The sequence below is a fragment of the Limulus polyphemus genome, unplaced genomic scaffold (assembly GCF_000517525.1).
Source record: "Limulus polyphemus unplaced genomic scaffold, Limulus_polyphemus-2.1.2 Scaffold1820, whole genome shotgun sequence".
NCBI classification, from domain to species: Eukaryota; Metazoa; Arthropoda; class Merostomata; order Xiphosura; family Limulidae; genus Limulus; species Limulus polyphemus.
Genome location: NW_013667430.1, coordinates 129,138 through 155,970, shown reverse-complemented (window position 1 = coordinate 155,970; position 26,833 = coordinate 129,138). Strand labels below are relative to the sequence as shown.

The 26,833-nt window shown below is 35.5% G+C and overlaps 1 protein-coding gene across 1 annotated transcript in view; it reads right to left on the bottom strand.

Annotated features, from left to right (window-relative positions):
• The window catches only part of LOC111087169 (protein MMS22-like), a gene marked incomplete at its 3' end in the record, with an annotated part of 89,819 nt that extends 66,006 nt beyond the window's left edge, over positions 1 to 23,813 (bottom strand). The window contains exons 1-2 of the mRNA XM_022392870.1: positions 23,717 to 23,813; positions 470 to 605 (exon numbers count right to left, since the gene is read on the bottom strand). Of these exons, the coding sequence (XP_022248578.1) occupies positions 470 to 569 (100 nt within the window). The remainder of the gene's footprint in view (positions 1 to 469; positions 606 to 23,716) is intronic.
• Between the last annotated feature and the right edge of the window lie 3,020 nt (positions 23,814 to 26,833).

The following is a 26,833-nucleotide window of genomic DNA, read 5'->3' as shown; positions in this document are numbered from 1 at the left end:
AAGAAAAACTTTAATATAAGTTTAACATGACAGCAAATGTACAACGTTTCGACAAGGTTTTGTCATCATCAGGTACCTAATTAAAATATATTATAGTGATTGAAATACAATACAGTAGCACTGTGATAAATTCTACAAGTAACTGAAGCCGCAGCGTCACTCGGTATTACAACAAGTTATGTGTCAAAATTAAAGTACTTTTGTTCATTTTAACTTTAATTCAGCTTTACAATTGGTATATTGCATTTAAAAACCAAAAATGATGGTAAAGGAAGGAAATGAATATGCAAAGATAGACCTCCAAAACTATAACAGCCTCCAGCCCCCATCAACCTTAATCTGGCCCTACCCACAAAAATTGCAGAAAAGTTATGGTAGAGATAAATTCTCATACTTGAGCAAATATCATTTATTTTCTTTACGCCTTCATACACTTCCATTTCTCTATGAACAAAGCAATGAGCCTTACCATTTTCTTCACGTGAAACATCTTGCACAAATAGGTTTAATTCATCTTCATTATTAATATTCATAGGAGACGGAGGTGGTATCAATGATTCATCAGCCATTTCTTTCCACACAAGCTACCTGCAAATTGTAGATACCTGACAAATATATCACCATCATAAATAATAACTCGTTATTGTAAAATATATAGATATTAGAAATATGGTAAATGGAAATACTTATGTTGATTAGATAGTTAATAGTAAATGTTATTAATAATAATTTTTTCTAGATTGTCAAATATACATCCAGAATCTCTCTCTGATTTTAAAGCTTTCATCTTGATTTCTGTTAAAGTTTTTAAATGATAGTTTTAATGCTATGAATTTATTTTCATTGAAATCTGAAATACAAAAAAAAAACAGTTTAGGTCAATATACATTTAAACTTTCATCATTATTGAAATTCTATCAGCTTTTTTTGTTCTTTCTTAACACTTGTCAAATTCCATATTCAAGCAGGGTTTTGAACGCAATATTTGATAAATACTGGAAGCATTAAACCACATTATGTTAGAAATACTGATAAGGGTAAAATAACACTAGCATAATTATACTTAAATATTGTAGATACTTACGAAAAAAATAATTTAATATTTTAAATAGGCTCATGAAGTTAAAATAAATCTTCAGCCAATGTAAATACAGCAGGTGAATTCAAAGTCTAACACTTAGACCATGATGCATTAATCCTCACAGTCTTAACCCTCAAATAGCCAAATTTTTATACCACTTACTACTGTTGGAGTCTACATGTTTTATAATACTAAATAATTTTACACTTTTTTGTTTTTCTACAACATCTAGTGTATAGAACTGACAAAAAAATTGAGCGAAATCACTCATTTTATAGTTAAAATTGCAAAATACACAGAGAATGCCTGTAGTAATTAGTGAATTTAATTGCAGTGTTAATGAGTGAGAATGTATGAAAAAATTCTCCCATAGTTTCATCAAATTATATGCATATAATAAAATTATCAAATTTTCACACAAGATATTTGTATGAAACAATAGTACAAAAGTTGTTTAAATTGTAGTAGAAAACCATTAGTGCTTTAAAAACTGAGTGTGATATCTCAAAATATATGTATTAAGTAACTGTCAATTAAAATATATGTATTTAAAGCAGTACAAATATTTTCCAAACTTAATATTTTAAGGCATCTACATGAGCATTTGTTGTAAAAGCCAATGCAAGAAAATATTTGACTGTTTTTTCCATTAAAATAGCACAGCCTTTAAGGTTAATAATTAAGTAAAAAGCACAGCAATTGTCAGTGTCAAAAATGAAAACCAAGATCAATCCTGGAAAATGGCCTGTCAAACAATGTTAAGCTTAAAGAGTCATGCTGTATGTTAACAGGTTCATCAATATTGATAATATAAACAATAACACAAACGTAAAAGGTGAGACTGTGAACCAAATGTTACACATGTGAGAATGATACCAAGGTTCATTGATGTCCAATAGGTACCAAGAACTGCAAAAACAAGGGTTTATCAACAAAATATGATGTTGTAATTGTAAATATTCCTGTCGGCTACTCAATGGCTTTTGTACCTATCCAGAAGAAGTTCTGGTTTTTCAAGATTATTTGACATTTTGAATAACAGAGACCGTACTGCACTAAGAATATAGTCAAATTTGAAGATTCACAAATGTTCCAGAACTCCTTACCATAACTATGATCTGATCGGTAGCATAAGTTCATTGAAATTAACAACATTCTTATCCACTCATATAAACTGTGAAATGCTGACCACTTCCAATACCAATAAAGAGATGTCACTCAGAACAGCCAGCTGCAAAGACTAGAGCTGGATGATTAGTGGAATTTGCTAGTTCATTAACTGATTACATTTAACTAATTAATTACTCTCACAAGACTTGAATAGTTGTAATAATCAAAAACCCTAACTTCAATTAGTTGCTTATTTTTGTTAGTCATGACACTAATATATTGAGCTGAACAACCTTGAATTAATCAAAAATAATACTGAGAAATCCTAGTGGAAATATTTCAATTCCTTGGATAGCTATAATAATTTATAACAGTAACAATCAGAAATACAATCTTTCCTATTTCAAAAATGCTCAAGGGCTATAAACAGCCCCACCAAATAGTTAAGGGCTATAAGCAGACTGATGCCTTATCTAGATTCTTCATTTACAAAAATGGGCAACAAAAGTTAATTTTTACTGACTGAATTGTTCTGTTTTACTATCACCAAATAAGTTTCACTGGCTAAACTTGATGTGTTCACAGCATATCAGTGAACTATGGCAACCTTTGATCAATATAGCAGCCCTTGCAGCTTCACATCATGCAGAAAGTAGTTCATCAAATGCAATTTGGGGCATGATGAAATTTACTAAAACTCTTACAGCTAGTCTGGAGTTGCTAGTAATTAATATCCAATTTTGTAATTTAAACTTTTAAACATTGACTTAGTTTCTCAGTTTGATGTCTATATACAACAATATAGTTTGAAAATGTCATATTACTGCGAGTGTAACATTGCTAGCCTAGGTCAATTAAAATTAAGGTATCAAAGTCAAAACAAACAACAAGGTCACAAGAAGTTATCTATTTACACAAACTACACCTGATTACATGGCCAATACAATGACAAATAATAACAGGATCTTTATTTTTGTAATTCAATTTTGTAATTTAAACTTTACAACACTGACTTGTTTTTTAGTTTGATGCCTATATACAACCACATAATTTGAAAATGTCATATTATATCAGTGTAATGGCACCCATCCAACTTGAGAAACTTGAAAGACTACAAACACTAATTCTGAAAAGCTATTAAAATATTTGATCAATATTTTCCAGTTATTAATCAACTGAATTGTAATCCCAATTAATTGATTATTTTGCATGATACTAACTGATGTAATCAAAGTTCTTAGGTAATCGATTATATTGATGAATTGAGTGAATAAACTAGCTCTAATAAAAGCATGAATGTTTTAACAGTAACCTTCAACCAGAGTTAAGGAGTCTCTTGAGTCATGCTTAACCCTTAGCACAGGTCTGGGTCAAAGTGTACACATCACGTACTTTGAAAAAGTTACATTCAAATTTTATTTAACAACTTTATTAATAATCTCTGTCAATAAACTTGCCATCAAACCATAGTTTATAACTCAAATATTTATATTATCAAAGTTTCAATTTCAAAACGAAATATTTAAAAAATACACCATTTTCACTTGCCTATGTCACATGCTAAGCCTGCACTCTGAATTCTCCATATCTGAATTTTCTACCTTCAATAATAGGTAATAATAATAATAATTCAATAACAGGAATTAGAAAAACAAATTATCCATAATTACAAACAACAATTTGAAACTACAAATTTTTTGACTTATCAAGGTATCAATATATTTGTCAAGCCCACCAGAATAGACCCTCCCATCTCTCTCTCTCTCTCTGTCTTTTGAGTGAAGCATTTGAGACACCTGTTCGAAATTAACGATTTTACAAATGCTTTCAGGAGAGAAATTGAATTGCCTATACATACCATATATACATGTCAGTTGCAGTATGAATATGCATATTTAACAAATATATAATAGAAGCTTCATAAAGGCAATTGTCCAAATAATGAAATGGTTATATACAAGTGACTGAGGTGTGTCACCGAATCATGAAATCATTGCAACATCATACAGTTCATCTAAACTGTAGAAACAGATGATATCGTGGAAGAGGGAAAAGCTACAGAAAGGTTTGGGTTAACTTCGCTAACTATGGAAATGAAGTGATAAGCAAAAAAGGAGTGATATATGCAAACAGATACCACTTTAACAGCTTCTGACTATATCCAATTAGCGTCCAGTTTTGGTTTGGGTTCAAGAAGTCAGCAGTGATTCAGCATAATTAAACCAATTCAATGAAGGACCTACTTGTGGACTGAACTTGTGATGATACCTGATAAATTGCATTAACACAGGAAATTATATATAAAATGTCAAGTTTTTGAGCCTAAAATCAGTTCTCTCTGGTATTACTTGAAACCAGACAACCTGTACCAGTTCACTCCGGCATGTCTTGCAGCCAGATAACATGTAAAAGTCTCACCAGCATTTTTCTTTGGTCAAACAAACCTGAACCAGTTCTCTCAGAACAACCCAAGAGCCAGACTACTGTATTGAAGGAGATGGCAGTTGTAAAGCCACTCTACCATTTTCAGCAGGCAAACTCTCAGTAAGTTTCAATTGTCATTCTCTCTAGTCTAACAATGTATAGTATATAAAATTTCAAGTAAGATTTCTAAATTAAACTGAAGTATATCTGAATATAACAGCTTAGTGGATAATTTCTTCCATGTAGTGTCATCATTAATGAATATGATAGAAGGTTTACTTGATGAACACGTACATGAGAAAAACAAAGGATTTGATTTTTTTGATGCAGAACTGTTCCAAGACAATTTCAGTACTTTCAATGTGAATGAATATTTAGATATTTGGGATATGGATGTAGAATAAAGTACTGTATGTTGTTTGTATCAACAGTCTCTGAGTCGATTCTTTATTTCACACATAATTCCTCGAGTTGGTGGCCTGTGTGCTTATTCAGCTACACACACAACCTGGAATTTTAAATAAATTCATTTGTGACTCGTGAAAAGTCGAATCCAAACATTTTTTATTTACCATAACTCATCTATTCTAATCATGTCCTCCCATACAGCCATGCTACTAATTATGAAAACATTTCTTATTGTATTTTAGTAACACATATTAATTTAGCCTGTTTTGGTCTGTTTTTGAACACATAATTTTATAGCTTCAGTAGCAGACTATACTTATGCTTCCCTTACTTAAAATCCCCTAGTGGATTAGCACTAATTTATAGGCTAAGACTGTTAGGATGTGGGGTTCGATTCCTCGCATAGTGTATAGTACAGACATCTCATTGTGTAGTTTTGCACAAAGAAAATAACAACTGTTCTTAAGTTTGAAAATTTTTTAAAGTAATTTAGCTTATTGTTCTACTGTTTAATCTTAAACTTGACTAATACAGCATATTGTTCTACTGTCTAATCTTAAAGATAACTAACATATCTTATTGTTCTACTGCCTCATCTTAAAGATAACTAACATATCTTATTATTCTACTGTCTAATCTTAAATTTAACTAACATATCTTATTGTTCTACTGCCTAATCTTAAAGATAACTAACATATCTTATTGTTCTACTGCCTCATCTTAAAGATAACTAACATACTTATTGTTCTACTGCCTAATCTTAAAGATAACTAACATATCTTATTGTTCTACTACCTAATCTTAAAGATAACTAACATATCTTATTATTCTACTCCCTAGAAAAAACAAATTATTCATTGTATTACATATTTTTTAACTTCTCATTTTCCTCTACACTGATGATTTCCCTACAATTAGTGTTAAAGTAGAAAAAAATAGTCAAGTTTTACCAAAAAAAATTTTTGATTTTTCACTCACACTGACTCAGAAAAGGCTTTAGAAATACACAAATATTTAATAAAAATCTGATTCTTTGTGTACAACAGAATTCCTAAATTTCATAATAAGGCAATTAATACATCCAGAGTAAAATTTCACAAGTACAAGTTGGTTACAAGTTCAATCAAACTGACCAAGCTCATATACAGAAAGTTCATGCAAACTATAGCTATTGATCTGGTTTAATACAAACTTCTAACTGAAGAGAAGAATGTCTGCAAATAATTTTGAAAAAATTCACCTGAATATAACCCGAATAAAAATATATTACTTTCTCTAAATTTTAGAATGGTATGACATCAGTTTCAATTACTACAGAGGTACAATAGGTGAGCCATATGATCCAATGTTACATTTCAAATGTTAAAATTTTCTTATACAGAAAATGTATTTTCAATTGGTACTTACCTCCACTCTCATAAAGTTATTCTCATTCAGTGCTGCCCTCTATATGTACAAAAATTTTTTACACATAATCTTTTATCTCCCCTTCACTGGAACTGACTGATTCCCATGCATCTCTCATGCAAATCATCATGCATCAACCCTTCACCAATAAGAGTGCAACATACTCTCATGATGCATGTGACTCTCTGTATTCAATTCTACTGAACTACCACTTCAAGTTTTGGCAGAAGATAAAAGCACCAGTTTTTAGTAAGGAGAAAGGGAGGGAAGTATAGGCAGAGGTAACAACCTATTGTAAATACATTTTCAGTATAGGAAACTATAATCTCCTCCACTCATATAAATGCCTAGAACCCCACATTGAATAAGTGGAGGGACCAGTGCGAAGGAAAGAAACAAGTATCCTTTGAAAGAGTCCGAGAAACACTCCCTAAGAGGAGACAATCAGATTCTAGGATCTGATGTGGGGGACCGCACCAATTCTGAAACAGGTATACTCTTTGCCCATCTGAGAAAGGTGTCGCACATATGGGCGGAAAACAGAGGAACACATCCAAGTTGGAAAGAACTAAAGTCAGATAGTGATCTGAACCATATAATATGTATGAAACTCTATCCTAGAAATTATAAAAATGGATAAAATCAAAAGGATATGTCCTTGGTGTGGCAAGGGCATGACAAAATGTACACAGCAAGTCAACCACATCCAAAACCCATGCCACTGGGAACTGACATCCATGTGAGGGTAGGATGAAGATCATACCATCAGTAATTCAACTACAATCCAAAACCAGACCACTGGGTACCGACATCCTTGTGGGGGTAGGAAAGAGGATCATACCACTGGCAAGTTAACCACAATCCAAAACCCAGACTACCGGGAATCAACATCCATGTATGATTAGGAAAGAGGATCATACCAGTGGCAAGTCAACTACAATCCAAAACCCAGACATCTGTTTGGGGTAGGAAAAAGGATCATACCATCTTCACCTCAAGTTCATGAGGCTGGAGGGAACCAAGAACCCCACACCCATGAATGGGGCACATGTTAATATTAGAAATTGATAGATCAATCCAGTACCCCAACATCTGGTATCAAAAAGATGCCTGGGTAATGTAAACCATCTCATTCAAAATTTAATTAGACCAGAACTGCCCCAGGCACAGTAACATCTTTGGAATAATAAGCATTTAGGGATAGAATAAGGGGAAAAACCAAAATAATCTGCAAGTAACTCCACCGTGACCCACAATATGGAAGGAGTAACAAAAGTATAAGCAAGGGAGGAATTTCGACATCTGTAATACATGTGTGAGGACTTATGCTGATTGGTTCAACTCCAAATTCAAAACCCAGCCACTGGGAATTGACATCCATGTGGGAGTAGAATAAGGAATCCCAATTGAAGGGGTGAACTGCAATTTTGATGGCTCATTCCCATTTATATTTGTTTCATAATGGAGGATATCACATCATCTAAACCAGCAGAACATCACTGCCCTACTCTCAACTGATTGATCGTATATTCATTTCTATATTTTGCTTGTATCTGTATTTCATTAACACATTCAGGAGGATGCTTCTATGGTCCACCACCCCAGCAGCTTGGATATGGAGAGTGATAAAGACTCTCAAACTCCAGTAGAAGAAAAGGCGGGGAAAATGTGGTAGAAAGCCCAGAGGAACAACAACACCTGAGACAGTGCAATGGATGACCACTAAGCTCTATTTTTAAAAGCAGACTATACCAATTTATTCAATATAAGGCATGTCAGGGATGGGCAGCTATCTCCTTCTGTTTTACCTATGTAGTCCATGGGTGAGTACGATCTGGGATGGGTATATTTTCTGTTTAGATTCCATTGCGAGGATAATCCTACAAGCGATAATCCATCTCTACAGTGTGCATTGCATGGCTATAGAAATATAATATGCAATTCGTTGTGACCTTAGAGTAGTGATTTGATCAGTTAAAGAATAAGTGGTCAGACACCACTCGCCACAAAGTGGGATCTAAACAAGGAGCAATAATAAAAGGAAAACATCACTTTCCCAGTCAAGTCTTACTGAATTCTGAAGAATGGCTACAGGTGGAAGACAAAAACCAAAGAAAAACCTTGATCCGATGCAAATAGTGAGAGATGGTCATATTATGGATAGTCCACATGCCCAATTGTAGAAGTACTTCCAAGGCACGACAAAGATTAAATGCCAATGAAAAGGTAAAGTGTCAAATTGGATGAGAAGACACCCAGAACAAAGTACAGGAGGAAGACGATAAAGAGGAATAAGCCAGTCAAATTAAGAGCCGAACCTAATTGGCAAAGGTAAAATGAGAAATGTCACACACAGAGAATGGCTGCTAAGGAAGAAAAAAGTGGGAATGGACACCACAGAAGGAAGCCATGTGGGCAACATAACAGAGAAGAGCTTGTACAGGACATAGAAGTCTATCCAAATCAGGACAAGGATAAAGGTGTGAAACAGAAGGATGGGAAAGCAGTTAAATGGAGCAGTTATCCTCCCTAGTCACCAGAGTTTTGGGGAGGAAAACCGATCTGAAGAAAAAAGAAGATATGTAGAAGGATAAAGAGCATGTGAAACATTGGTGGCAAATAAACAGACCACTGATGTCCACAGACGAATAGGAGAAAGAAGAATTACATAAGGGAAGGTGAAACAAGGAGCACTGGGAGAGTGGTTTAAATGTAGGCAAAATGAGGCAGTGCAAAACCACCTTAATATCCCCATCTTGAAGGGCATCCCACTGTGGCAGATGAGAAATCTGGAAGGAACATATCGACAGGTAAAGTGTAGGAGAGGTAAATACCTGTAGAATCTGAAAAAATGAAAGGTGTGGGTCAGGGCCCCCCAAAAATCTGAGATCGGGGAGACAGAAGACCCCTGATACAAAAGTCAAGTGAGGAAATCCACATGACAAAAAACAGTGGGTTGATCAGGGGAAAACCCTGGACCCAGAAACCAATGATGGAAAACATTCTATTTGTGTTGAGAAACTTCCATGGAGGAAGGGTGAATGAAACAAGACAGAAAAGAAGCTAACCGTCAGGAGAAGTAGAATCTCCTTGCCAATGATCAAAAGAAAACTAGGCGTGAAGATGGAAGACAAAAAGGTCTGGATGAAACACTGGTGGCAAAAAGGACAGAGTCAAAGGAAGAGGGAATGGAGGAGGAAGCCGGAGCTGGAGAAATCACAGAAACCATAGCTGAGATGGGCATGAAGAAGAAGGAGAATGGGAGTATAGACAAATGTGTTGGTCCAATCCTGGCAGAAGACATTGATAGCCAGAGCAAGAAGATAAGGGACCAGAGACCAAAACCAAGGCAATTTGTGGTAAAGTGAATCTGATCCACAAAAAGAGGAAAAGCACCCAGAACATGATATGCAATGATATGAATATCGAGCATGTAGGCTCTAAAAGAAGATCCAACATATGAATTATCCAGGGATTGAGCATGGGTACCACCCTGGTGATTGAAATAAGCAACTACTGAAGAAAAGTCGAAATGGATTATTACCAGATGATTTCTGGCGGGATGGAGAAAATTAATCAAAACACAACTTACCGTGAGAAGCTCCAGACTGATGATATGATAAGACCTCTCGGCCACAGATCAAAACCCCAAATCTTCTTGCTGATCCACCCCAAACCCCATCCCTGAAAGAATGTGTCCATAAAATGTGTAAATCCAGACAAGGAGGGGAAAATGAGAATCCTGCCAAAATGGGAATCATGCCTAACCCCCAGTGCCTAACATCAAGGGTAAAAAGAAGGGTAATAAGAGCCAACAAAGGATCCCTTGCAGGATTCCACTGTTCATAAACAGCCCACGAAAGAGCCCACATATGAGCCTGATCTAAGATGATAAGGGCTACCATGAATGTTCACATCCCAAAAAGCAATAGAACCTCAAGAGCTGTAATAGAACTAAAAACCCATTAAACAAAGTTTGTAGAGAAGGATAGGCCCGACAGAGATATGTGTAGAAAAAAGAAAAACACTCAAATAGACAAGATATTGGATAGGTAATAGCAAAGACTTCTCCAACTTGATGAACCAGCCCACTATAGCCACCTCCAGGAGCAGCTGATAAGGGTAACAAGCGGACACCTGTTCAGAACAAGCTAAAAGTAGCCAGTCATCCCAAGAAAGAGGACAGCACAACCCGAGAGCATGTAAGTGACGAACAAATGCTCTGACCACCCAACAAAACATACGGGCCGAAGCAAGTCCGATGGGCAATGAGCGAAAGTGATAAATCGTGGATAACAAACCAAAGAGAGGGTAATGAGTGACGAGCAATCGGGATATTCAAATAAGCATTTGCAACATTCCTCTTGATCATCTATAAACATGGAGAAAAAGCCCACCTAATGGTAAGAAACGACTCCAAGGTAAAATGGGGCAGATTGAGGCAGGACAAACCTAGTACAGGCTAGCAGTCTCTGGTTTGTCATGAGGACAACAAACAGCCTGTAATAAAAGCTTGTTATTTTTCAAATCTTTGTTTGGAATACAAGGTTTACAATACAATGCCTTTTGTTTCACGTCAAACCATCAAAGCAGTTTGTTGAATGGATTTTACAGAATATACTTTTAAAAATTTCTATTGTCAATTTCCACTTCTTACCTTCAAAAACAAATTCACCTTCAGTGAATTATCCTAGTGATTTGTTTTGGTGCATTTATTATTTTTAAGCATAATTTTTTCTCCTCACTTACTCTTAGCCATTATATGCTAAAGACCACCCAAATAACTGTGCATTAGATGATGATTTTTTGTGATTCTTAATACACAGACAGATACGAGCCTTTAACATCTCCCTTAGAATCAGTGGGGTGGAGGATACCAAATCCTGTTACCTCATCATCATTGTCTATGTCACTTCGTGTTTTATTTGGTCTATTCAATTCACAAGAAGTACTTATGTAACATATCTTCATTTTTCTAACATTCTCCATGCATGTTTGCACCACATAGCTGCTAAAACTCATACCTCAATCCCAGGTAGCTGGCCTACGAAGTGCTCAAGTGTGCTGTCCCTGTACACATCCAACACCAGGCCACCTGGGAACCCAACATCTGGGCAATGGTAGAATGGGGGAAAACATATGTGTTGGGTTAACTCCAGTCCAAAACTTGAAGGTTTCAGATATTTTTCATCTGGTCTGCAGTAGGAGGAGGGTCCCTACCAACCATATGAGTGAGGGCTTATGTTGGCTGGTCCTGCACCTATCCAACACAAGACTACCCAGGAACTGACAACCAGGCAGCAGTAGGGTTGGGGAAAGCCAGGCAGAGAGATGCACTGTACTTGGTGGATCATCTCTGATCCAAAACCAGACAGCATCGGGAATTTTTTGTCCATTCCATGGTAGTAGGAGAGTCCCCACCATCTACACCACTGCCTACTCTCCATTGAGTGGAATTGGTCACACTCAGGAGGAAGCTTTTATGGTCCACAACCCTAGCGGTTAGGAACTGGAAGGTGGCAAAAACTCCACCAGAAGAAATGGGGGGTTGAAAGCACAGAGCAGCGCAACACCTTAACTATATAGCAACAATGCCATTTTTAAACCCCGTTAACCCCCTCTATGCATGTTACTAAATTACATTCAAAATTTAATTCAACCACTTCACTATAAATGTATTTTAGTGAAATTATTATTATTAAGTAAATTATAATTTAGTTTTATATTATCTAAGTTATATTCCTTTCTTTTTAAAAAAGAAACACCTAAAAAACAATTTAAACTGCAGTTTTTGCTCTCATGTGATCTGCTTGAGGTTACAATTCTCAACTTTAAGAGCTCTTATAAAAGAAACTTTGAGTGGCTAATATAGACTGTCAAAGTACAGTTCCAGCTGTTGCTCATTTGCTCTGAAAACTTCCAAGAATTTCTCCCTGTGAGAAACAGCGTTATAGTATTTCTAAGTTTAAGGTCAACCCCACCCACTTGTAAAGTCAAACCTGTGTTGCTAAGTGACAAGTTGAAGTTGAATGGCATGCTTATAACCAATAAAAAGAGCAGATTTCTACTATTAAGTTATACCTTTAAGAAACCTCTAGGAGTGTGTGGATCTGTAGTATGAAATAGAAAAGAAGCTTAGTCCATTGTTCTTTCTAGTGGTACATAGTGTTTGGCAAGTGTTTCTCACCTTATATGTATTCGTTTGATAGACAGTTAGATTGCATTTAAGTTTTACATTTACATATTAATTAATTATGTTTTATTTGCATTTTAAAATGCATATTTGAAAGGTTTATGATTTTTTTATGTTTAACTCATGGTAATATGATATTTGAAAATGTCTAAGCAAGATGGCATCATTCGCATGTGCAAGCATTAGTGAAAGAATTTGTACATAATAACAATAGAGCATTGCAGGGATATGTTGGTGTACCAGCATCAAGAATAAAAGACAAAGAATTGGAAAGGAAAATTAAAAATAAACTACAAAGATAAAGTCATGAAATTATGCACATTAAAAACACAAGTTTCAAAAAACTTCTACAAAGAGCTAAAATGTATGTATGTATGTACATATTTCCACTTCTTAATTTTAAACATTTTATTGCACTGTATGTTGATGATAATAAATTTGAGTTAGTGATATTGTAGAGAAAATGGAAAATAAAGTATAAACACTTACCTTAAAAACTTTTAATATTTATTTAGGATGTTCTAGAGATTATGCATATGAATGTGAAAACTGTAAGATTAAAAACAGTATTTTTATACTCAAAATGAAAATCACATTGCATGTGAACTATTCAGAGTCTGAGTGCAAATAACTACATTAAATAATGAATGTTTTATTATAAATAGCAGAAAAAATCAAAATTATTTATCTTATTTTTCAGAAACTACATACTTTTAGGACCTTTCATGTCAAATTTAAAACAATTTCATCCACTAGTTTCATTTTTGTAAAGAACTTCCACGAGAGTTACGTACTTACAACATAAGTAGGTCATCATCATAGGGTTAAGACAGTGCAATGGGTGACCACAAAACCTTATTTCTGAAAGCAGGCCAGTCCCACTTTATTCAACTAAGACTGGCAGCTATCCTGATACTGCTTTACTCATGATAATCCATGAGTAGGTACAGTCTGGATCGGGCCTTGTTCAGCAAATAATATACCACGAGGAAACCTCTAGAGGCCTTGTAGAACACCCCATCTCATCAGTGAGTGCTATCAGACCTGAATGGCCGCATTATACGAATTTATATATAAGTATACCTCGGCAAGTACTACATGTTACCCAGTGGGATCTTGAAAAAGAACTTACCTAGTCAGAGTCGATAAGATGTATGTAGAATGGCATGACAGGAGAAAGTCTGTAGCCCGATGAAGAAGAAACGTCAAGATGATGAAGAAGATGTGCAATGAAAGTTTGTAGGGTTATCCACATGCCATCCAGCATGATAAGAAAATTCCCCCCTACTCAACATACCACCAACAGGTCTAGAAGATTGATATGATGGACAAGTAGTTATGGGACTACTGACCTGAAATCACCTGAGAGCTGAGGCACCCACGATCCTGTTAAAGATGCATCTGGAAACAGATGAAGACCTGGATGAGAGGGAGGTATTGGTTTTGTTGAGCAACCACGTGAAGTCTTTGAGTAAGGAAGAAAAGAAGACAATGGTTCAGTGATCATGCAAAGTCCATTGTAGATGCCGCAAGTGAGCACAATCCAAGAGGATAAGGGATTCCATGGAAACCCAAACCCCTGAAAGAGAGAGGACCTCTTGCAAGGTGAGAGAAGGAGAGAATAGGACATGGGAAACTAATTACTCCAGGTCCATCAAATGAAGAGGAGAAGGCTGGGCCCTGTGAAGATGCAAATTGAAAAACACCAAAATGAATGAGATACTGAGTGGGTGTTAGGTGTGACTTCTCCAGTTTCACCAACCAATCCAGACACACCATGTCCCAAAGGAGGAGAAGAGTATGGCTGTAGCAGGCTTGTGGGGATGGAGCCCAGTGTGAAAAGAAGCATCCACCTTGGTCATCCAAAAACCTAGAGCAAAAGACCACCAGAGGGTGAGAAAAGTTTCCCTGGTAAAATAAGGGAGGTTGAGAAACTGATTAAGAAGTGAAATATCCATGACCAGATGCCAATCCCCTGTTTTGTCAGGAACCACAAAAAGATGGTAATAAATTCCTGGAAAAGGAAAAGAAACCCACTGGATAGCATCTTTGGCTAAAAGGTCCAACAGTGCCATGAACAGAAGCTGGCAAGAGACAGAATCCCATGGAGAAGGAGAGGAAAAATGAAGGTAAAGACCCTCTGACAGAACTTGAAGTACCAAACAATCAGCTGCAAATGGAGAGCAAAGGTCCACAAACTGAACTAAATGGGTCCTACTGACCCAGAACCAACAGAATAGTCAATGCCAAAACTGACAGCACTGAAGTGTACAAGAAGTAGACAGATGGAAATAGAGGAACAGGAGGCATCGACAGAGAGAGGAGAATAAGCAAGTGGCCAGAAGACAGAAAGAGGTAAAGAAGAAGCACAGGAAAGACAGGAAACTAGTGAGGATAAGGAAGAACAATGGTATGTGGCTCCAATATGTGACTCCAGAGAAACAAGCACACCAGTAAAATCACACTGGCAGATGAAAGGAGCCAGAAGAAAGTATGAGTAAAAGTGAGGCAAAAGCACTGGAGTAAGAAGGGTGTCTCACCCCAACAAACTTTAGCAACAGACCAACCAAAAATGACATGATAAGGCTGACAAAGATAAACATGTCACAGTAGAGAATATAAGTGAACAAGCATCTATCAAAAATTCATTGGGGTATGGTAGATTACCATGGAATGAATGTCAATGGATGAAAAATAATGTAAAAGGGTAGAGAGTGTAAGACAAAGGTGGGAAAAATTAAACCTAAGGAAAACAAATAAAAGACAGCGAATTTGACCCCTAAGTCTGAAGAAGAAAAGACTCCATAGCTTAAGTCAAAGAAAGCTAATACAGTATGATGATATGCCTAGTCATATTAGCTAAGGGCAGGGAGATGAGGCATGCATGCACCAAAGTTGTGGTAAAAGTAATCGAACATGAACTTGCATATCTGGAGAGGAAGTAAAAAAAGACATAAAAGAAGCAGGAAATTAATTTCAAAGTGAAGGAGAGAAAGAAATATACCTAAGAAATTCTGTTCCAAAATTATGAAAAAGGCTTATGTAGCTTCAAGACAACAGGCAAGGGCAGGTGATGGGGAAAAAAACTGACAAAATCCCTTCTGTCATGAGCAAGAAACATAGGCAAAGGTATTTTAGAGTCAAAAGAAGGTCAAAGGCTGCATGAAAGACTCCACCATCCACCACACAAAAGCTGTCAACAGACAAAGACAAACTTGATGCCACTCCAGTAGTTAGTCTAGCATGAACAATGTCTTGTTATTGATACATGTCAAATAATAATGTGGAAATAAAAGGTCACAAAATCTGCAGAAAGTGTTTGAAAACAAAAACCAAACAATAAATATTTCCACAACAGATAGTGTCTTTATAGATACTTCCACTAAAGAAACACCTATATCTGAAAAGGTCACGAGTGAAAGAAAGACATATCATTACACCCAAGTGCCAAATTGAAAAGTGATGATTGAACAATCAGTATAGAGAGAGTCAGCTGCACTCTTATTGGTGGAGGGTTGTCACATGCTCACTTACATGCTACAGTGTAGCAATAGCATGTGGAAACATGTGGTTTACATGGGAGCCTCAAGGTTAGTGGCAAACAAAAAATTGCACATGTGGATAGCAGCACAAAAATGGGAAAATATAATATGTGAGAAAAGGTAAGGTATCATATCAGAATATGTTGTTAAGCTCTTGTTTTTATCACCACTAATATACATCTCGATTTATATGTATCTCTTCAGGTGACCAATACAGAGATATTCATTGTAAAGCTAACTTACCAACAACAGTCAATTCTGATGTATCAGCTAATGCATTCCTTGAACAAACTAAGTAAAGTATCTAATATAGCAATTAAGCCATATAAACTTCACCATTCATTAACTGCAAGAGATTGGTTACATCCATAGAAATGTGTTGCAGGAGACAGCCAGTTACACTCTGTCACAACTTTACCAGACATAGCCAGTTCTTTTTCTTGCCAATACTCATGACAAAGTATTGTCACATCCCCACATCAATATGAAAATTTTCCAGTAAAACAACCTCCACACATTATTTAAACTAACATTTTTTGATGACCAGCAATTCTAAAATTCTAAAATATAAATAGAATCATATTCAAGAAAGTAGATGAATGACTTCATAGAAATGTTTTTTATTTTACCTGACGTTTTGACTTAAGCCTTTTGTGTGGGTCTTTGAACATCACAGTAAATAGGATGTATAGTGCCAAGACAACCATGGATCACAAAAGAACTCAGAGTCATTTATGGCTGACGGATAAGTTGCCAGGGCACTTTTTGTTCTTCCACCCTCAAGAAGGGACCTACCACTCATCAGTGTGTTAGGATCCCTGAGAATACCTTCAATACTATGCCTATAATGTTGAGAACATCTAGGTCAGGTGATGCTAGGAAGTTGTGAAAGAGAGGTTCTGCCCACAATCACAGTTGCCTTTGAGTGAGGTAAAGCAAATTACTTTGCCTACATTCAAAGGTACAGCAAAAGAGGATTTCAACTGTTTTCTGAAGTACTTGACAAAGGTAAGTGTTTGGAATGCCTGGATTCTGGAATAGGATGTGTAACACTTGGTTCTAAGTTTATATGGTTCAGCTCTAAACTTACGTGAGATTAACCGTGGGAACGCAAGCAAGTCATTAACATGTTGCACCAGAAAAAAGACTTGGTGAAAAACCAAACAATCCTTCACAATGAGTTCAAAGTTCATAAGACAGATAAAACAGAAAGCTTGACATGCAGATGATCTGTACTATTTACACAGTAAAGCTAATATGCAATGGCTACAGTGGATCACAAGGATATCCTCATTGACAGGGCTATCCAGTAAAATGATGTAGCGTCACATGGGTATGAGATATCTTCCGCTACCTTAATAAGACAGTTTCTTTCATGATGTGGTACAAAGTGGTTACTTCAACCTGGTATCATGAAAGGAAGAAACCTATAGCAGTAACTGCAGGGACTTCACCTTGGACAGAATATCCTACCCTGCAGCCCACACTGTGCCAGGTTCAAGCTCAGACAAAGATCAACCAACCACCCACACATCTTGTAATTGTAATGTAACCACAATGGTATCCAGTGAATAAGCATGGCTATCCTGGTCCTCCCATGATTTGTATGTAGCAACCTGTGCCACTAATGCTTCCACTACTACTGTGCTTGTGGAACATTGGGTTATTTTTTAAGTGAACTGCCCATACCTTCCCAAGCAGTAAGGTAGACAAAGCTATAAGTTTTGATCAACAGCACAACAGGTGCTGGAGAGCCTACAACAGGTAGTGAATACTACTGCTACAGTTCTGGGAAACTAGAAGACCACACATCAAGCCTGACTGCTAACTTGGGAGAGTTCAATGAACAATTTACACCATAAAACTATGGTGGTAAGCCTAGCTCTCTCAGTGATGGATGGGTTTTGGTATGTCTGTTGGAGTACAATGTGAGAGATACAGTTGCTAGTTGGTAAAGGAGCAGCCAGAATACTGATATGCCTTATGGTATATCAAGTGCTCTGAGCAAAACAGCCAATCAGGCCAGTCAATGCAAATTTTGCTGTGGTAAATGGAGATAAATTAGGCCCGGCATGGCCAGGTGGGTAAGACGCTCGACTCGCAATCTGCGACTCGCGGGTTTGCGCCCCCATCCCACCAAACATGCTCTCCCTTTTAGCCGTGGGGCGTTATAATGTGACAGTCAATCCCACTATTCGTTGGTAAAAGAGTAGCCCAAGAGTTGGCAGTGGGTGGTGATGACTAGCAGCCTTCCCTCTAGTCTTACACTGCTACATTAGGGGATGGTTGGCGTCAGGAAGGGCATCCGACCGTAAAAACCCTGCCAAAACCGAAAAATAGCGACCCTGTATAGATATGGGAAAAAGCTACGGAAGAAGAAGAAATGGAGATAAATTAGATGTGAAAGGACAGTTATAGCTCCAACTATATCTAGGAAGCTTTGCTTACAGAGTAAAGGTAGTTGTTGCCAATCTCAATCCTGGCATTAGCATCCCTGAAATGGACATATTGTGGAGCTTCTTATGCAGTTTTTCCAATGCAACTTGTGAAATGATATTCCATAGGAGCATTTTCAGATGCCAGCCAGATCGAGCCCAGGAACAGTGGACTGCACAAGTGTATGTGGGGGAGGAGGTTACAGTACTCCTATTACACAAGCGTATTCAGTGGTTTACTACAGACAAAATCTAGTGCGTTAGTGACATGTAACACAGTTACAGAACAAACATATGAAATAAGTTATTTCTTGTCCACAAAGCAAGCAACATTAGCTTGGGCAACTAGCTGTCCGAGAATGAATGAAATTTGGTTTGGTTCTGCAATTATGAACAATCAGTTATCCAGCTGCATGCTAGGGTGATCATCAGCATGGTAAGAGAAGAGGGAGAAACTGATGCTAGTAGTATTGTTAGGGTTGCATCCATCACACCATGTCCGAAAATGAAAACAAGGTTACTATCACATCTAAAAATATGCCAATGTATTTATGGGACCTGACTGCTGGTCTGGTTGAACAACAGATACAGATGATGCATATCTAATTAAACAACCACCAAGCAAACTTCTCTGGAGCACTAAACATGTAGCCAGTGCTGAAGTACATGGGATGTTAAAAGACAAGATCATACAACTTTCACAGCATGTTTGTTTGCCTCCATTAGTGATTGTCAGGAAGAAGAAAGGCATGCCCAGGCTTTGCATTGATATTAAAAGGGTGAACATGGTAACTCACATTTATGTTTGCATTACCATATGTTGGTTCAAAATATAGCACTCAATAGAGTATATTTGTGCATAAAACACATAAATTTGGATAAGGATGTACAAAACCAAATATACTTGCATGCTATGAATATAGAAATATTTGACCTTTTTTAATATATTTTCAATAGGGGACTAGTTCAACATGTAAAAATGATGTATTATAATTGCACATGAAAAATAATAAAAATTTTCACATTGTATTTGGCTCCAGTTATCTACTACATGTTGTTCTTAAATTATATTCACTTGTATATATATACAGAAAAAGGATGTTTCTTTCCATCAAACACATAATTCTGCTTCAAGTAACTGCTTCTGGCCTCAAGGGTGAAGAATTTCAAGGATGCATATGAACCCTAGGCAAGATCATTTGTCACTGAAATTAACAGCGTGATTAATCTACAATATCATGTAAGATTGAAAGAAAAATATAAAATTGAGTTAATCTCATATGTACTAAACTTACTACAGTAGTTCTTAGTATTCTTTAGTAAATGATGGTAGAGTAAAAAATTAATTATGTTAAATATAAATTGCATGAATATTTGTATTAATTCTATCAATATTGTGAGCTCTATCCATGATGTTATGAAAATAAGTCTGTTCAAAAATTTAAAAAACATACAACCTGAGTACTCAAAAAACTAAAATTTTCTTCATCAGGAGAATTAAAGGAAATTATCAAAACTCCCAAGTTTATGTGGAGTATCTCAGTTTTTGTAAGTATGTTAAAGGTAAGCTGAATGTTAAAATGAAGAATAGGCCCTTAATAAATGATGATGACAAAGTTTTAAATGGATAAGCATTTAAATGCCTTTTTTTTCTCCTAATTTGACAAGATTCCACTTGGAATATGATATGCAGTTTTGATCTCCTTATCAAAGAGGATATTGACTTATTGCAGAGGGCTGAAAAGAGAGCTGGTATGATGATTACAGGGATGGAAGGGCTTTTTTATAGGAATAGATTAAGATATATTTTATTTTGAGAAATGAAAAGGTAAGAGAAGATTTTATTTAAGCTTACAAGTAGAGCTGGGTGATTAGGGCAATTTGATAATCAATTAATCATCAGGTTCATTAATCATTTATTCTCACTAATTTCTATTTGTTGATTATTTTGGTAAGTCATGACATTAACCAATTAAGCTGAATAACCTAGAGTTAACAATAACAAAAAAAAGAGAAATCATAATAGCAATTACTTGGATAGTTGGAATAACCAAACATAACAATAATCTCTCTACATAAAAGGTAACTGCATGTTTGCCTGTCCACTAGCTCCTTTCACACTATTTGACCAATCACCACCAAACTTGGCATGATCACTCCTACAGTCCCCAGAAATAACATGAAGGGGAAAATTCGCACCAGGTTTCCCACAAAAACTAATTTTTGGCTTTTCATTCAGTTTCTGTCTTCATGTCACATTGCTTTTGGTAATACTCAACACTATACATCATCACTTGGCAACAAACCTATCAAGAAATTTTTGTTTATGTTCAACGTGTAATTTACACATTAATTTGTGGTATGTGTTTATTTCCTCTGTTTTTAATAACTTCAGTAAAAGCAAATGACTCAATTCAGAATGTTAATGTTGGAATGTTTCCAATCAATCCATCAAACAACTACATTACTATTCCAGACAAATGTGGTAACTTAGTTAAGGATGCAGAAGAGCTAAAGGAAAAGGTGTTCCCTAATATTTCTCAAAATTATTAATGGTTGTGTAAAAGAGCAATTCTTGCACCTTGAAATGATGCTGTTTATGACATAAATGATCATTTTTTATAAAAGGTTCCTGGACAGGAATTCACCTGCAGATCAATTGTCAATGTTCCAGTTACAGTTGATGCTCTAAATTACCCAACTGATTTCAAAGGTTTAAATAAACATTAAAATGTTATCTAGAATAATAAAATAAAGTTGTTTTTATTTCTTTGGAATAGGCACAAGATCAAAGTTTAAAAGTTGCTGGATTGTTCCTAAAGCAGCCTTGCTTTCACATGTCAATTCTATGTAGGATGTTTAAGTATTGGATCTCATCAAAACCTGTTTATATTGTCAGAAAGAGCAATAGCCAATGTGGTATATCAAGAAGCTTTAATTTAGGTCTTAATTTTGGTTTTGAAAAGTAAAGGTTTATATAAACATTAAAATGGTACATAAATTGAATTTTTTAAGTAAATGTTCTTAAACATAATATCATTGTGTTTTTAAATACCTATTTCAAGTAATTTGGACACCTGTGCAGGGAATGGGTAATTCGACTAGTCATTAATAATACTTTTCATTAGTTGATTACTTGCTGTGACACTAATCAATGTCATCAATACTCATAGGTAATTATACTGATTAATCAGGTTAATTGCTTGGCTCTGGTTATAAGATTTTTCAAGAACCAACAGCAGAAAACCACTGACTTTTGATTCTATATCTGAAGATAACAAGACAAGAATACAGTTTAAAATTTGGAAAAAGACAGGCTAGTCTCAGGTTAAGAAGTTTTATTTTTCTAAGAGAGTGACTAGCTTATGGAACAAATTGCCATCCACAGAAGTGAAAGACAACATTTAAAAGGAGTCTAAGAGGGGTAGTAATTGGTGAATTCCAGAAAAATAAAGGGTGGGTTTAAATATTTATTTTTTTTCCAAAAGTAGGTATACAAGGACAGTCTTGAAGGACTAAATGATCCCATGTTGTCCATATGTTATGTTACACTAATTAATGTAAATCCTAGTGAAAAAAATATTTCTGCAGAAAACTATAGCCTATGATTCATCGTGTTCCTCTCACAGAGTTCTACTATGTTTAATTTAATTCGTCAATAAACTTCTACCTAAAATCCTAAGATATGTCTGAAGAACAAGGCCATAAAACTCTTGTACCCAGTTATATGACTGTCATGAAGATAAACTTTTTTACAACATCTACAAGACAGTAATTTACACAAGTTTCTCATGCAACAGTACTGTTTTATGTAGGCTTTTTTGAGAAAAGTATTTAAACCATAGTATTACATTTAACCATTTAAAAGAAAGTACACACACAATTGTTGTACATGTTGCCCCTTCTGTTTCTAATGTTTAGCATTTGATGTTCTGGTTGATTTAGTTTCTTAAACCATCCATGCAGTGTGCTGTTACTAGTGGCAGGGCAAATAGGATTTTAGGTTGTATCTACAGCAATACTGAACATAAGTCTAAAGAGATTATAATTTTATTGTATTGGTCACTGATTGGGCCACATTTGGACTACTGTATTCAGTCTTTGGCTCAGTACCTTAGAAAAGACACTGAATTGTTGAAAAAGGTTTAGAGAAGAGCCATGGCACTAGGATGATACCTAGGATGGGAAAATTGTCATGAGGCCAGGTTAATATATCAGAAATTTTTTCTCTTGAAAAACAGTTAGATGGGATCTAACTGAGTTGTTTAAGATTGTTAAAGAAATAGTGTTGATGTATCATCCTTTTTCTTACTTAATGGAGAGAATGGTAGGAATAGGGGGAAAGAAATACAGATTTTGACAGGGTAGAAGTCATCTTCAGCTAAGTAAGCTTTATTTTTCTAATACACTAAGGTTGTTTGGCCCTTGGATTGGGTTACTTTCAATATACATAATTTAATGGAAGGCTTGACAATATTTGAATGATAAAGGCTGGCTTTGAGAGTTTTCTTTCTTTTTATGTTTAATGGATGGAATGGCCTAGATGGAAACACAGCTTGTCCTTAAATTATGCTTATTCTTAACTCTAAGTATTCACGTACATGCCCAATGACAATGTTAAAATTAAATCATGTGTATTTTTTCACAAAACTATTAATAAATATGAATAAAGCGCAGCTAAATATTAAACTTCTAAAAATTAAAATAACCCTTCGTCTAGTAGTAAGTAGTAGTACTAGTTAGTATCAGTTACAATAACAAAAGAAATCAAAATGCGTGTGGCATCTTTATTACGTTATAGTTATACCTACCTTACGCCGAGTCACGGTAATAACAAAACGCTTATAATTTACTTTTCAACAATTTATTTAACTCAATAAGCATGTCAATACACACTAAATAACACAACACACTAGAGAAGTAGAACAGTACTATAGTATATATATATATATATATACTAAATATGTAAAATTAGTAATACTACACTAGTCTAGTTTGAATACGTGGCTTTTCTTTTATTAGTTTGCGCTCTGTGATAGATCATATGCATTTAGTTATTAAACAATCTAAATTACACTTTAATGTTTAAGTTATATTATAATTTAACCTCTCTTACAATTATCAACAGTCCCAGACTCCCACTACACTTTGAATTTAGAACATCATTTTGGAAACTCTGCTATGCATCTCATGACAGTATTGTATTTTTCATGTTCCCGCTAAAACAAGCTCCTTCCACCTAACAAACGTGTAACTGTTATTGTTAAGATATATGTGAAAACGATAAATAAAGATATACACATTTTCAATTGCATTACAAAAAAAAATAACTTTCACGGTGATTAAAAATCAACATGAGAAATACAAAATCCTTATTTAGATCGTTTTTAGGAAACTCATAGAAACTCGAGGTATTTGATAAAATACTTAGTGTCTATTTGAAAACTGCTTGGTATTTTAAAAGTTCATATGATAAGAGGGGAAACATTTTAGGAAGAATGATCTTTGCATAATTAGGTTTCAGGTTTTGCTACATGTTACTATCCCCATTGGGATAGCGGTAAGTTTACGGAATTACAACGTTAAAATCCAGTGTTCAATAGTTCAATTTGCTATACTCTAATAACAAACAAACAAAAGCTACATGTTGAGACAATAAGGAAATTTATAGCCTAATTTCAAGAAAGCCAATTCTGAGGTCATGAGACAAGATTTATCATTAGTGAACTGTGATAAAACGTTTCAAGATGAGGTAGTACATATTTCGGAAATTTTAAAAATGAGATTGTTGTAATACAAGATGGACATCTTCCTAAACAAAAGTTGATTTTTAAAATAGTTCAGCAGTTTAGTTTAGTGGATGGGACATTCTAGATGGACCAACAGATCCCTTGTTATGATAATAAAGAGAATAAATAGAACCCTAAATTAAGAAATTCTTGTCAAGCTTCAAAATTGAACTGAAAAAGTTTAAGAAACTTTAAAACCGAAAATATTTTATTCTGCTCCTCTCTATTAAAATTCTATACGCTAGGAACAACAAGTGTCGGCGAAGATTATTTGTTTCAGAATTTCGGCGCATAGTCGTCCATAATAAAAGGTGATAATAAAGATCACTTTAGTTTGATACAGTGTTTAGTGCTGGATTACCCAATAGGCAGACTAAGCACGTGCTTAAGGCACCATCAAAGCAGGAGGACAAAAAAAAAGAGATTTTTTTAATAATTTTATATTTCAAAGAAAGCATGGAAGTAGTTATCATGGGAATAATCGCCCTCCCCTCCCAGTGGCACAGAGGTATGTCTGCGGACTTACAACGCTAGAAACCGGGTTTCGATACCCGTGGTGAGAAGAGCACAGATAGCCCATTGTGTAGCTTTGTGCTTAACTTCAAACAAACAAACATGGGAATAATCAAAACTTTGTAAGACTTCCTTACACTCGCTACACAGTCTTCTCCAAATTTTCTGTTCTCTTTTTGTTACTTATCCTCACTTAAACCAGGTTTGCATTGATCAATATAAAATTTATGAAGTTGTATGTGTGTTTTCAATGTACTTTGTGTACAATTCTATAATTTAGCACCACTTTTGTCAGTGGAATTATGTCACTCATGTATGTGGGAGCATGGAATTAGTGAAAGTAATAGATATCATGCATGTATGTTAAAAATGGTGTAGGTTGTTTAATTTGTTTTTGTTTTTATTTCAGATCACTGGGATACGATATAGGATGAAAGTATCCAACTGTGTGGAGCACAGAAACGTAAATTAGCGGAAGAAAAGAAACAAAAAGGTAGTAAAATTATCCATTTTTAAAGCGAATCCATTGGAAGCAATATCTTCTCTACTTACTACGCTATAATTGATGCACTTAAAGCTCATATGAAGAAGAGAGGTGAAGTGTAAAAAGAAGAAGAATTGGTCCAATACATAGCAGATGATGTTTAACTATCCAAAACGTGAGGTGATGCATGTAGGTTTTCACAATTCAAATTATTGTTACAATTTAAATGGGAATACATTAAATGCTTTTGAAGAAAAAGATCTTCGTGATGTGATGGAAAATTCACCTAAGTCATCTAAACAGTCTATTGTAGCTAGCATGGGATATTGGGTAGCACCTACTGAAATACTGAATACAAGACAAGGGATATTACTGTTTCACTGTATAGATCACTTATAAAACCTCATTTAGAGTATTGTGTACAGTTTTGGGCCCCCCTTCTTAAGGACGGGCATTGAATTATTGGAGAAAGTCCATTTCTAGAAGACCTAATTGATAGACCTATAAATAGCTGCCACCAGACGAGCGGAAACAGAGAGAGAGAAAAAAGTAAAATCACTGGAAAGAGAAGTTCAGTGAGGGAAAAGCTAGAAAACACAAAGTTACCTATAGTAGGAGTGAAAAGCCTAACAGTTGATATGTTAGAGTGGGATCAATAGTTTGAAAGAGATAAGGAAAATAATTTGTCTTTCCAAAGGGTGTGTTACGACAGTGGAAGTCACGTGACGCTAGTAACACGGCATGAGATTCTGGAAGGATCATGTCTGTTCGTGGCATCTCTAGTCTTTTCTACACGTCCTATATTTTTGTGTATATATAAGCCGGCAAATGAAGTGACGGCATAAGGATAATTGCAAACAGGTAGAGATAGAGACGGATAATTAAGTCAAGCGCAGTGGTGACCGTAAGTAAAGTGCGTGAATCGTTGTGAATTGTCGCGTGTGTTGAAGTGAAAGTGACTGTGGAAATTGAGTGTATTGCAAAGTTGTATTGAGGACGAATAAACTAGTTTTATTTAAGAAAGGACTTGTATCGCTGAAGTTTCTTCGGAAACAATTTCTACGGAAAAATTAACAAATTGGTGTCAGAGAGTGGGGCGGAAAAGAAAAAAAATGGAAACGAGAAATAGCAAATCAAACTACGACTTAGCAGATTTGATGGCAGCAATACAAGAACAGCAAAAGAAACAATAAGAACGAGAAAATAAACAAGAAAGAGACTACAGCAGTGGTTGGAGGAAAAAGAAAAGAAACAAGAAGAGAGACAACAGCAGTGGCAAGAAAACCTCCAACAGTGGCAGCTCGAACAGCAAAAGAAACAAGAAGAGAGGCTACAGCTGTGATTGGAGGAGAAAGAAAATAAAAAAAAGAGAGATTACAGCAGTGGTAACTGGAACAAGAAAGGAAACAGGAAGAAAGTCTCCAACAGTTACAGGAAAGTCAGCAGC